Raw genomic sequence first — 13,667 nt, forward strand, 5'->3', positions numbered from 1 at the left:
ATTTGAAATTAAGTTTTTTAAGGCTGTTTTTTATATTTCAATTAAAATTATTTCTCCTCCTTGCAGTTACTATTTTTGTCTTGACTATATTACAGAACTACAGCATTTATCCTTTTGTTTTCAGTGCAAGCTTGATCTGTTGTTCCAGTTTGGGGATTTTGGAAGGAATTTTTGGTTTTGTTCAGGGTTTTTTTGGTTTTGTGGGGGTTCTGTGGTTTATTTTGATTGTGAAGAGACTTCTGTTAGAAAGTTTCCTAAAGCCTAGGTTCTGACTAGGAAGATGTAAACTTTAGTGGCACAATTTTTATGGTAGTTTCTGGTGGTATAAATAAGGTTCTAAATGTGTAGGCATATGGATTCATATATATACATCAAGTTTTTGGAGTCATACGTTGTTATCTCAGCATTCATCAAAATACACTGCTACACTTTAATCAAAAGCATAAAAAAATGAAAAAATATTATGTGTAATTTATTCTGATATTTTAATTTAGGCAACTAAAAACAACTGGAAAAATACTGGGGAGAACACACAGTGTCACCTCAAGACCTGTGAAGGCTGCCACCTCTGTTCTGCTGGTGTTGGATTTGCTTTAAGTTGCATAGCTAAAAAGAGCTACTGGTAACATGAAATCTCTGAAATTATCATCTACCAGCATGAGTTGTGCTCCTAATTGCTCTGACAGCAAACAAAATCCTCTCTGTCTTGATAGTCCCTTTACAAAAAATCAATTGCAGAAAGAGCATCTGTGTTCTAAGAAACACGTTTGCTAGGTTCGGGAAGGCATGACATTCATTTTTCTGTGTCAAAACCTTTTCTTTTGGTATACATTGCACTCCTTGATTTTTTGAGATATTCAAAATCTGGACACTATCTTGAGTACTTTGACTCTAGGTGACCCTGCTTTAGCAGGCGAGTTGGACTAGATGACCTCTGGAGGTGCCTTCCAACCTCAACCACTCTGATTCTGTGATTTAGCAACAATTTCTGCAAGGTAGCAGCTGGATGACCCCAGCTAGCTTTTGTTCTGGGGATGTCATAGTAATGTGTCTTCCAAAAAGAAAAAAGTTAAAATGAGTTTATCTTGTCTTCATAAAATTATGTAATCCAGCAGTGATTGTTGCATGTGGGGAGACCATTTGCACTGTCCTTAGCTGATGCTCAAATGTGTCAGTAGGAACGGTAGTTAAAGTTGTGGAAATTAGGAAACAGCTTCAGACTCAGCATTGTTTTCAGAAAACAGTGTGTAATGAGATTAAATTTGATAACTTCTAGATCATTTATTTATTGTTATGATATGCATGTAAATAATGAGTGGTTGTTAAGCAGAAGTTTCTCAGATATGTTTCCAGCTTCATGCTGTGTTGGCCACAGATTAGCTGTAGGAAACAGAAAATTTGGAGCCCTCAATCTCCTCTGCAGACTGTCTATCACAGGCATTCCTCTATACAATTGAAAATGTCCAGGAATAAAGAGTACTGATCCTTTTCTGTGGAACTTGGTTACTCTTAGCTAGTGGGAGAACTGGATCCCTCCCCTGAGCTGCTACAGATGTGGCCACTGAAGTCATAAGTAAAGCTAGTCAACTTCAAGTCTAATGCATTATTTTCAGTATGTAGATCTGCATAAGAACATCACCATCACTTACAGAAATAGAAGCTTTTGATGAGTAGACTGCAGTGTAATCTTCATCAATAACTTATTGATGGCTATGAGTGGATTTTCTGCTGCTCAAAACCCCAGTGAATCTGCAGTTGTGAAATTATTAGTTCTGTCCCATTGTTCTCCTTCTGTGTATCAAGAATATAATCTTCTATGAAATTAGTTTATCATGAAAAAAGATAATATGAATCCTTATAGAGTCATATGACAGAAAGGGGGAATATTTTTTAGTGTATGAGGGTTGCTCCCTATGAAGTCAAAAAAGAACAGCTTGTAAATGTCATGTGATGCCTTTTCATGAAAATGGAGAAAATAGGAAGTTTTCTTCCTTAGCTTTTGATAAAACAGGTATGACCCCTAAATTAGCCATGTTAAGTCTTATTTCTCCATGTGATATCTTTTCTTACAAGTTGAGATAACTCATTTTTCTGAGCATTGACATATACACTAAAGCAATTTGTCTTTGTTGTAAATGTGATGTTTGACACTGTCAAGGGAATACTAACTGCTGTAGAAATTCTATTTTGTATCTGATGATCTTACTATTCTCTTACAAGATACCACACTACCTTGTTCTGTGTGTCCCAATACATTTCATTTCAAAGAATTTGCTTATCACTTCTTGATTTGATATCACGTCTTCCTGTCAGAGTTACTATATTTATTCTAGTGACTGATGATTGGAAAATGTGATACAGGGTTCATTTAAAAAATCTACTACATTTTGTGTTGTGCCTTTTCCAGTTCCCTAATAAATTATAGTAATCTGATGATCTTTTTTTTCCAAAACTTACCTGAGTTTGCATATGTTATCCTTTTCAAAATAAACGTAATTTTGCTGTGATCTTTAACAATCAAATTAATGGGAAGTTTGGGGTAGGAAAATGAGCTTATGGTGTCCCTACAAGCAATACTTACTGTAGACTGTCCATTAATCTTTAGATCTTAATTTTCTTTCCCTCTTTTTCAGCACATGTAATCAGTATAAAATCTAATTATCTGTTTCCCCTATTGAGATAATTTAAAACTACCCTTTCAGCTTTATTGACTTCAGATTTTTTAAATTCTAATTTTAAAAGTTTTTTTCAGAAGAAATAGCTTCCTTTGCCAAAGACACAGGTGGATATTAGAATTATAGTGTACTTGTTCTCAAAATTGCATTTGATTATCATCTCTTGAAAGAATATAGGACCACCTGAAATAATTTAAATGCTGATATAGCTCTTCAGGTCTGTTTTTAAAAACGAACAATATAGAAAAGCCCTCTGTAGTGGGCTATTGAAGGAAGTGTTCTATAGCTGCACTGGTTTATTTCAGTTGAACATAGCAAACAGGTGGGGGGGTGTTGTGGTTTTGTTTGTTGGCAGCCACAAAATGGAAGTCAAGGTAGTTTATCCTCATGATTCATGAGTCATGAATGTTTAGATTATTTTCTTTTAATGTTGTACTTTATTGTGTGTGCTTTATTCTTTATGTAGCTCATGTTTGGAAAGAAGTGATGACACATTTTTGTCATGAAGATTTATGTTGTAAAGCACTGAGTGTATCGACTATATAATAGGTGTCTTTATGGTTTTTTACTTGTTTTTTAGTTGTTTTCTTAAATACATTTTCAGTCAATACAGTGTTGCAATGCAGAGCTTCCAAGATTTCATGCCAGCCGATGGTCCCTGTTTCCAACGTTAGCTTTTTATAAGGTGGCTGACTTGCTCTGCTATTGTCAGATTCTAGGTGTTAGAAAGCTACTTCATTTGTCTTTTTTGTAGGAATTGAATTCAGCTTTAATATCCTGCTGCATGGCTGTTATGGAGAAATAGCTCAGGTAGAAGACGCTGTTTTTTCATTTTCCTCTAAACCTGAAGTAAGAGTTTCTCACTGTTTACTCAATCAAATGTATTCTAACAAACAATAAGGGAGGCTGCAGGGTGTCATGTTCCCCATTTATGGATTTTCCAATTAGGGTGAGTGAATTTTGCATCTTGTTTTGGCAGATGGATCACATGTAAGTAATTGTGTAACTTCAGATTTAAGCATATAACATGAATTAAACATAATTCCCTTTGGCCTTTTTTCTGCCACCTGCAGTCATACTGAGTAATGAGTACTTTTGTAGTCCAAATAATTTCTTGCATTTTAAACAAGCTTGTGTCCTGCTGACTAGATGCCACAGCCTAGCAGGAAAAAAAACCCAGTGGATTTAATTATCAGTGCATACAGATAAGTCAGAAAGGCTTTGCTGGGTCATTTTTAACAGAGCAATGAGACATCTGGATGGCTTTTCAGATATTTCAGAATTTCCTAAACATAGCAGTCAGATCATGCAGTGCAATGGCTCTGTGATGGGTTGGCTAAAGAAATTAATTTGTAAATGTCAAAAAGCATGCAGATTGATTCTTTGTGTTGAGATTGCCTGCTCTTCATCAGGATAATCCATCAGTGGATTAACTAACCAATTAACAGCTTCAAATGGCCTTTGGACTAATTATTTTTCAAATACTCTTTAAAATTAGGTCACAGCAGATGGGTATATTCATGTCTGATTGACATGCAATTGCGGAGGAATATGTATCTATGTACATAGGTATTTAGATAATAGATGCCTTACAGAAATGAAGAACAATTTCTAGAGCATACATTCTACATCTCTTCTTTTTCCTTTCAACTACCATAAAGTTTCATTTGGTGAATGAGAAGAAGGCCAAACCTGAGCTTGGTTTATGTAACCTTGTTACCAAGAGCAGAGACCCCTAAAACACAAGGTTGCCTTGCACAGATAATCTCTTACCCTTTTAGCCTCAGAGTAAGTACATGCAGAAGCCAGGACTGTATTCTTCTGCACTTGTCAAGATGGAGTAATTCCAGGGAATGTGAGTGTTTGTGATGTTAGCTGGGGCCCTGACACTGTATCCTGTATTTGAGCATAAGCCTTCCTGGGGACTCAAATCTTAAAATAAAGCATTGGAGCACCTTTTGTTAAACTAGAGGATAACATCTAACTCTCGGCAATTGATGGAGATTTCTCCTGACTCAGTTCATAGTTCTCCTCCAGAAGGAAGGCATTGCTGTCAGTGAAACAGAAACTGTCACAGTACTATGTTTGAGTCAGTCTGCAGACCTCAGAAATAGCTGCCTTTAGCATAAATAATGCAGCAGTGGCAAAAAATAAATAAAAGACAGTGATACGAGCTAATAAAAAACATGAGAAGAATTCTTAGAAGTCCTACTATGAATTGAGTGGTACTGTCAGAGGAGTTGCTGTATTTCAGTAATGAATTTTTTTTTCTTTTTTTTCCTTCCTTTTTTTTTTTAAATTGAGCACTTGTGAGATGGCTTCCTCGATAAAAATAAAAGTACAATCTTAAGAAAGACATTAGTGAGCTTTTCTTATTTTTATTTTACAATCAGGCGAAGACAAAATTGAGCAATGGTTCAGTTGAGTAAGATGACAGTATGTCAGACAGCTTTTCTCACTCACTTCTACAATCCTACAGTCTTGCTTCTTTGTGTCAGACCTATTTTTGTCTTGGGTGCTAAATGTGATTAAATTAGGAGGTTTTGGTATTCATGTCTTTGTTAGAGCCTGTTAGTTAATATTAAGGTGCTATTATTACTAAGTGAAAGTGAATTGGAGTTTTTAGTTCCTTTCCTGTGGGAATTTTGAGTGACAGACATATTTTACATTTAGGAAATTCTGCTTGCCATGTTGTTCAAAAATATTTCAGACTTAGTCTATTTTTATCTTTCTATGTTTCAGTGTCTTTACATTTACATAATTCATTACAAAGTGTAAATTTAAGAAAAAGCCCTAAGGAGACAATTTATTTTTAGCCATTCTTTACTGTGTTTGGGTCATGTTAGGTTTCTGAAGAACAGAAATTAATGATGTGTAAGTGTACAGCATATGAGTCTAAAAGGAAAATAGCATTAATCTGTAATAACCCTTGTAAAATCATTCTTATATACGTCTGAATGTAATAGCCTAAGCAAATATGGGAGATTTGTGTACACTTAAGTTATCAAGCCAATGGAATTAATATTTGACTTATATTTAACTTCTGTAATACAGTGCAACTCCCCCAATATATTTCCTTAAATATTAAGGTCAAATATCAACAAAGTAGAAGAAAGATAAAACAAGAAAAAAATGAGAAGACAGATTCAGGATGTCAATTTTTATTTTAGTTTGATACCTTCTGTATTTTTTCTGATTATGCTACTTTTGTAATAGCATTTAAACAAACTGTAAACTCTTTTAATGTTTATTTTCCCCAAAAATCTGTCAATTCTCTCTTCTCTGAAGAATGAGATTGTCCTAAGGATTTGTGTGGGCTGCTGGTTATTACAGAATACTAAGCAGAATTTAGTATTCCATATTAGGGGGTTGTAAGTAATCTCTGCAGAGCCAGAGGATTAAGTCATTAGCTCAGCAGAAGTAAAATAAACTGTTTCATGTTACAGTAAAACATCATTTGACATTTTTGTCTTTTCTTGCATCATCACCTGTGACCATCCGCAGCACCACTAGAGATCTTAATTTCCTGATGTGTTCTGTTCAGTTTATTGTTTTTCCTGCATTATCTCCTAAGTGCAGATTTATGATCTGTAAGGCATCCTGTAATGCATCTTCCTTTACATTGTTCTTGGTCTATGCTTTCCTTGGATCCTCTCATTTTCTCACCTTCCTATTACTTTAAAGAGATCACAGTTCAAATTTGACAAATTTTTCCCCTTTTTACCTTGTATTAATTCCTCAGAACATTTTTTCCATGAGTTATTTCTGACTAATTAGTACCTGTGACTGTGACCTTCATATACTCTAGCATTTGGTTTACACATTTTAAAATTCCTCTGCATTTGCAACTGTATAGGCTTGAACCAGAAATGTTAACTGATAAGGAAGGTAGGCTGATACATACAATATGAGCATTTAGTCCCTAAATAGCAGGTGTTCAAGAAACAAAAATCACTGGTTTATTGGTTTTTTTTGATCCATTATTTATTTCTCTGCCCAGCATATAAATTGGTTAGACAAACAGGATGACAGTAGAAGCTTTGTTTTTGTGTCCATGCTAAGATTTCTAAGATAATAGATTAGTGCTACTGCTTATTTTAGTGGTTTAAAAAAATTATATGTTGCAAGTGAATACAATGTTAATGTAACTATTTGGGGCAGGGTTGCCTACTTGTGACAGGCAACGTTTGATGGGGTTAAATGAAGTGAAGGTGGTCCCAGCTTTGTAACCTTTCTCTTCCTGGATTAAAGTTCAGATCAAGTAGCTAAACATTAGAAGTCTTCTTTCTGCCCTCTGCTTTATCCCCACACATGGAAACTGTGAGATAAATCAGTTGTGGGCTTAAAGCTATGTAAGAAAATATTAGTTATTAGGGACAGAAATCCTGCTGACAGCAGTTTTAAATAAAGGAAGTGTGCAAGTTATGCTCTCAGTTTAAAACTGTAATATGAAGCTGGCCACTTAATAGTGTGCTGCAAACAGTACTGTTTGATTTCCTGTACCCATGGAGCTTATCAGAATTGTTGGTTTTTTACAAAGTGTTGCAAAATTAAAGATAGAATTAAGTAGATATTTGGAAGAGTGAGTCAGCTAGGCTTAAGCAAACAGTTTTGTTACAGCACGGCTGTGAAAGGTAAGAGATTTTTGTTGCATCAAATGTTACATACAGTGCAGAGGTTACCAACCTTACCGATGGACCAGTATGTGGATCTCAAGCAGCGTTAAGTGAGGCTCTCCTGATGGCTTTTGTCCTGTGATCTGCCCATCATTCTTTTGACACATACTAATCCAAATTTTGAAATACTGAAGGAAAGGGATGGTATAGCCTAATTGCCCTAAGACTGAATTTCCTGTTGCCCATGAAACTGTTGGAGTCTTGGAGACCTTCTGTAATGACCCACCTCTGGATTATTCGCTAGCTCCTTGGTCCCTGTGAACCCAAAGTAAATGGGGTTGGTTAAACAGATCTTGACAAAGGTCTGGGCAAGTATTTTATACAATCAGGAGGGGCTTTCCCTAGGTTATGGACATCATTTATGTAGGTGAATCTATTGTGGTGATGTCTTGTTGCTTCACCTTTCTGAATTGCAACTGTTTTTTATTTATCTGTACATTCAGTGGTGGTTTAAATAGATGAAAATAGAGAAGATTAAGGAATATTCTCATGACAGGTTCTAATTAGCACTATTTTAAATTTGAAAAAAAAGTCAATTGAGCGAGTCAAACACAAAATTTCAAAAAGAGACTGTGAAGCCTCTGTCCCATCTAAGAACTTACACTGTTCATGATATAAAATGTAGCAAGCCAGTAGGGCTTAGATCAAACTAAAAATAATTGATTTTTAGAATTCCACGATTGGTAGTTGGATTTGTCTGTTTGTTTGTTTGTAGGTTTTTTGCTTGATTATATGTGGAAAAGAACAGCTAAAACAGTAACAATTCCTGTTTGTCACATAAATGACAGTTTTGGCATACTTAACTAGAAATGGTAACATCAATAATGTGCTTACATACAAAAGATACTGATTCTCTTCTCAGTGATTTTTTTTACAGGGTTTATTAGAAATGGAGAACTACTGTGAAAGTCCTGGCAGAAACAGGAATACTCACATTTGACCACTAAGCTGGCACACCGTTGTTCCCAGTTATTCAAGTGTTCTAAAAAACATATTTTTTTCCTTTTAGAAAAAGAGAGTATTCAGCTTTTCATTTATTCATTTTCCATTTTATTGTAACTAAAATTCCTGTGTATTTTTAATTAATACTCTCTGCTTTTCCACATTTCAGGGATACCACTGTACAAAGCCTTACCCTACAACCTTCTGTAAAGGATGGTCTTATTATATATGAGGATTCACCGCTGGTCAGTAGTAGCATTTGGATTTTATATTTGGAAATATTTTTGATGTAAAATTTAAAATGTTCGTGATTTGATTTTTCATGGCATAGTGAGCGAGCATGGTAACAAACATTTGATTAACTTTTATTTGGTCACATTTGTCACATTTGTTGTACCAAATATGAATAAGATGATAATCTTGGGAGTCTCCACACACAAAATGAGTATGGAAAGTAATTTAGTATTAACCTGACACATTCTAACAGATAGAGTGGTATTTTCCTCCTTCTCCTTTGTAACACCTCACACCTACATGCTAAGTTGGGCTCCAAAAAGCTATTGCTGGCATTCTTTAGTTCTTTCAGCTGCATGTTGACAGTCTAGATGCAAACTGGTTTTGCACTTCTCTGTCTGCACTTCAAGTCATTCACAGTCAGGCTACTCACTTCCCTCCGTAGCACACCCCTTTCCCTCCCTATCCAGAAGAAAAGGAAACACCCACCTTTCTTGTCTCACCTGCCTCCTCTTCTTGTACTGTGGTTTGGTCACAGCTTACCCCCCTCCTGAGTCCCTTTCTTGTCTCAGTGCCACCGAAGTGTCACTGCTGCTCACTGAGAAATCAGTAATGTAGCTCCTTGTAGGGTTTTTGGGTGATAGTGATGTTATGATTTTTTTCGTCTTCTAGGTGAAAGCAGTGAAGTTTGGACATATTTTGGTAATTGATGAGGCAGACAAAGCACCAACAAATGTCACCTGTATCTTAAAAACTTTAGTAGAAAGTGGGGAAATGGTTTTGTCAGATGGAAGGCGAATTATTGCCAGTAAGTAGAATGAAAGAGTTTTATCATTTACAGTAAAATGTGACGTGTTGCTGGTTTTCAGCAATTACATTGCTCAGCAGAGACACAAAACAGTCCACATGGATAAATTGTTGCTAAAAAGTTAACAATAAAAGAAATTACAGTAATTTTCTTTACTACTTTTGCAATAACCACAAATGTTTTCTTAAATTAGCTTTCTTGTGAATTTTACTGAAAAATTAAAAAAAAAAAAAACCTAAACCAAACTAAGTGTAACTTGACCTCTGCTTCTCATTCACCATAAGAAATAAAGATCTAGTTGACAAAATTATGATCTTGCTTATGCCCATCTAGAGAGTTGGGGTATCATCAGGTCTAGAAGGAAGATCTGAGTATACCTAGGCTCAAATTGTTACGGTTTTTATCTAATCAAGTATTGCATATGCTTACTTGATTATATGCTGACTTCATTATTTAAATATATGCTGCAGGATGAGATTATCTGTAATTTGATGAAATTTAATTCATCATCAAATTTATTTCAGGAAATAGATATTTTTCATTGTGTTTTGAAAAAAGACCATGTTTGAAATGCTCTCTTGATGCTACTAGACACTATACTTTATGCAATTAGTTTCATTTTAAAAATATTGGGAATAATGTTTGAGTGTAGCAATCATTCAACACTCACATGGCACACCAGAGTTTTGCTTGTCATTATAAATTCTAGGTGGACTTATTCTAAAACATTTTGCTAGCCATTCCTAATTATTACTGTCATTTTTTAGGGGCACTTAAAGGATTCCCAAAAACCATGTGCCGCTGGAACCATGCTGAGAGGGAACAAGGTTCTGAATGGGGCCAGTCTGAGTAGTTTTGGAGAACCAGGGTCTTCACATGTGTTAAATAATGTATCTCTGGCATCTCACAAATTTTTGTAGTAACCAGGAGGAATTTCAGTCCTGTCTTCCCAGATTAGATGATGTCAGACCTATATAAAAATACATTTTATTCACCATTGGCTTCACTGTTTTAGTGAAATTAAATATAAAGGGGACAGGTAGTCCACACCCCAAGAACAGTGAATGCATTTTTATGTTTTTTCAATTAAACACTTCAGTTAAATTTTTGTGAAACAAACTATGGAACTTTAAAATGAAACCTAGAAAACTCAGTTGAACGACATGTAAGAAGCTATTGAGCCTTTTTTTGTAACTGTTCTTCTAATTCTAAGAAAAACATAATCAAATTAGAAGAATTTTTCTTCTGATTCTTAGAAGTCTTCATCTATTCTAATTATGTTCATTCATTCAGTATTGCAAATCTTAAATATGCAAGTAATACATTTTATTTCTTTTCCAGATCATGCTCATGTAGAGGGGAGAGAAAATGTAATAGTTATTCATCCTGATTTTAGAATGATAGTTCTGGCAAATAGGCCTGGATTTCCTTTCTTGGGTAATGACTTTTTTGGCACATTAGGTAAGTGATTCATATTAAATTATGATCTTTAATAGACTTGATGAATAGAATATCTGTCTTTATTCATTAGGTTTCATGAGGAGAAGGGGCCCTTATGCATATTGATACTTTGTTTCACGTAAGACACTAAGAGTATCATGTAAATTTACATATCTTAATAAAAGTGCTCGAACTTGCCCTGAAGGGCAAAGCTTTATGTATGTGATCTGAGTTAAAACTATTTTGTTTTATGGGATCTGGACACACATTGCAGACACAAGGTTATGGGAAATCTTCGTTAATGAGTGTATGTAGTATACAAATACAGCAAACAAATAAACTATAAGCTTGACACCTGACATCTCTTTCAATTGCTCACTATTTTTTTCCCCATATCAAACAAGGCACAGCTCAGGTGCTGTCCTGTTTGATGTAAGAGATGGTAGCTTGATAGATGGCTCTTTTCTTTCCTTTCAGCAGTAAAGGCTACTGTATTTTCTACTGCTAGCACTCTGCTACCTGCTTCTTAATCCTTATTTGCCTCTCCATGCACGTGGCCAGCTATGATAGCCTTAGTAAAATACATATATTTGTCAAGATACTGAATTCATCTCAGTGTCAGGTAAGGCTGTCCAAATTTCACATCATCAATTTTCATAACAACAGAAGCCTTACTTTGGAAAGCTCCTGGTAGGTCCCAGAAATTCTTTGTGTCAATAAAGATCCCCTAGAGCTTAATCGCACAGCAAAACCAAGAATTTAAGTTGCATAAGGGCAAGTGGTGAAGAATCCATTGGCCTGTATAGTCCAGTGTTAGTCTAAGTGAGCCTCTAGCAAGGTTTTGGCAGTGTTGTTACACAATGGCTCTGAACTGAATACCCTCCAGATTCCACTGACTGTATTTTCTATGTTAGCTTGGCCATTTATGTGCGGGAACCTTAATTTTTGTGATTTTACCTGTTAACTTTGGCCATAATGCTTGTTCTGCAGCAAATAACATACTCAAAAAAGCAGGTGCAAACCAACTTCGGTATTACCTAGTAGTTCTTTGTTTTTCAGGTGAGGTTCCCACTGAATGGACATTCCAGGTCTGAAACTCATTGGCTCTGAATTTCACCAAGCTATGTTGCCCCAAGAGAATTTATTGTAGTGTATTTCTTTTTCATACCCTGATTTCTTTCCTTACATGGACACTTTAAACAAAACTGATCAGTGTTACTGCTTTTGACACACATGGCAGAGATGTGGTTGAGACCTTGGGGTTCTTCGTTGATACTGTTTTTCCAGCTTAGGGTCTCTTCTGCTTTTTAATTCAAGTCCTTTTTCTGCAGGATCTGATCAAGCTCCTGCAAAGTTTTGTACAACTGTTCAGAGACTTTCTATGAATAAACTCAACTTGTAGATTGTATTATTGGGATGAATATCATGCCAATGTATGGAAAGGATGTCTTGCCAAATTTCTTACCATACTTCAAGACAGGCAGGGAGAAAAGATAAATTCAGTATTTCCTCTAGACCTCTTAACTGGGTTTGCATTAGGGCCTTCCTGCATTTCAAAATTTCCCTGCATTCTATGGTGTTTTGAGGGGGTTCACAAATAGGTTCCATTCAACATTATGTTTTCTTAAAATCTTTTCTCTCTTACTTTTTTCTGCATTCATTTGACATGTGTTTATTCTTGAAGTTAATTTCTCCCTCATGATACCAGCTTCTTTAAAATGATGGGAGAGATATCTGTGTTTCCAGAAACCTTGATGTTCTTCATAGCTTGTACTTCACATTTTTCACAGTTTTAACAACTGGGTACTCAGCATTCTTTTGAGTCATACCTTTTCTATTAAAGGTGCAGTATTAAACTTAAAGGGGCTGTTGTGATGCTACTTCTTTAGAAATTACTTAACTTCATGCTGGTATTTTTTCTTTGTAGGGGACATTTTTAGTTGCCATGCTGTTGATAATCCCAAACCACAGTCAGAACTGTCGATGCTTAAACAATACGGTCCCAATGTTCCGGAGCCGATTCTACAGAAACTGGTAGCTGCATTTGGAGAGCTCAGGAGCTTAGCTGACCAAGGAATTATTAACTATCCCTATTCAACTAGAGAAGTTGTGAACATTGTAAAACATTTACAGGTACAGTACATCAGATTTAATTGGAAACTTGAGTTCATCAATACTAATTTTTTAATACCTGAAAAAAAGATGCCATTATTGTTCATGCATTTTTATTTAATTCTTATGAAACATTTCACATTTTGAAAGAAGCACAATATTCAGATGTTCAGATAGTCAGAGGGTAAGGATCACAGATGTACATGGGCAGATATTTTTTCTGCGTATTTATTTTTAGATAGAAAAGACCCCGTGAGCCTGTTTTTCTACTGTGTGAGAAAAAATCACGTACTGTGAATACAGTGTGCAATGTTCATGCTGGCCCTCATTATAAAATTCCTTATTCAGCATACAATACTTACAGGACAGTGCAACTGTTCATTTTATTCTGCTACAGACTGTGTGGGTTTAATCCTTTCCTGTGAAAAAACAAGTTCCTGCCACATAACTTGTTCATCACTGCATCACTGGTGGACTTTTTTCCTAAGGAAAATGCTAGATGGATAACAACTCATCAAGGGAATATGTAGGATTCATGATTACTTCCTACACACATTTAACTATAAAATTATGAATTCTGATTTAATGATGATCAGGTTTCTTAAATATTACAGTAAAGTCTGACTTCTGTCTTTATAAATTGAAGACTGGTTTTTGCCTAAAGTATTTGAAATACCAAGTGTCTTAATGCTCTTTGAAATAGCAGTGCTTTTATTTTTTTCTGTTTATAACTATAGAATTTGTAATTTGTTAATTTATAGGCCGTTTCTGGAATTATTG

The 13,667-nt window shown here is 35.3% G+C and overlaps 1 protein-coding gene across 1 annotated transcript in view; it reads left to right on the top strand.

Annotated features, from left to right (window-relative positions):
- VWA8 (von Willebrand factor A domain containing 8) overlaps positions 1 to 13,667 on the top strand; it is a 181,263-nt gene that overhangs the window by 89,277 nt on the left and 78,319 nt on the right. The window contains exons 22-25 of the mRNA XM_032099823.1: positions 8,463 to 8,538; positions 9,200 to 9,335; positions 10,677 to 10,796; positions 12,703 to 12,908. Of these exons, the coding sequence (XP_031955714.1) occupies positions 8,463 to 8,538; positions 9,200 to 9,335; positions 10,677 to 10,796; positions 12,703 to 12,908 (538 nt within the window). The remainder of the gene's footprint in view (positions 1 to 8,462; positions 8,539 to 9,199; positions 9,336 to 10,676; positions 10,797 to 12,702; positions 12,909 to 13,667) is intronic.

The sequence above is a fragment of the Corvus moneduloides genome, chromosome 2 (assembly GCF_009650955.1).
Source record: "Corvus moneduloides isolate bCorMon1 chromosome 2, bCorMon1.pri, whole genome shotgun sequence".
NCBI lineage: Eukaryota > Metazoa > Chordata > Aves > Passeriformes > Corvidae > Corvus > Corvus moneduloides.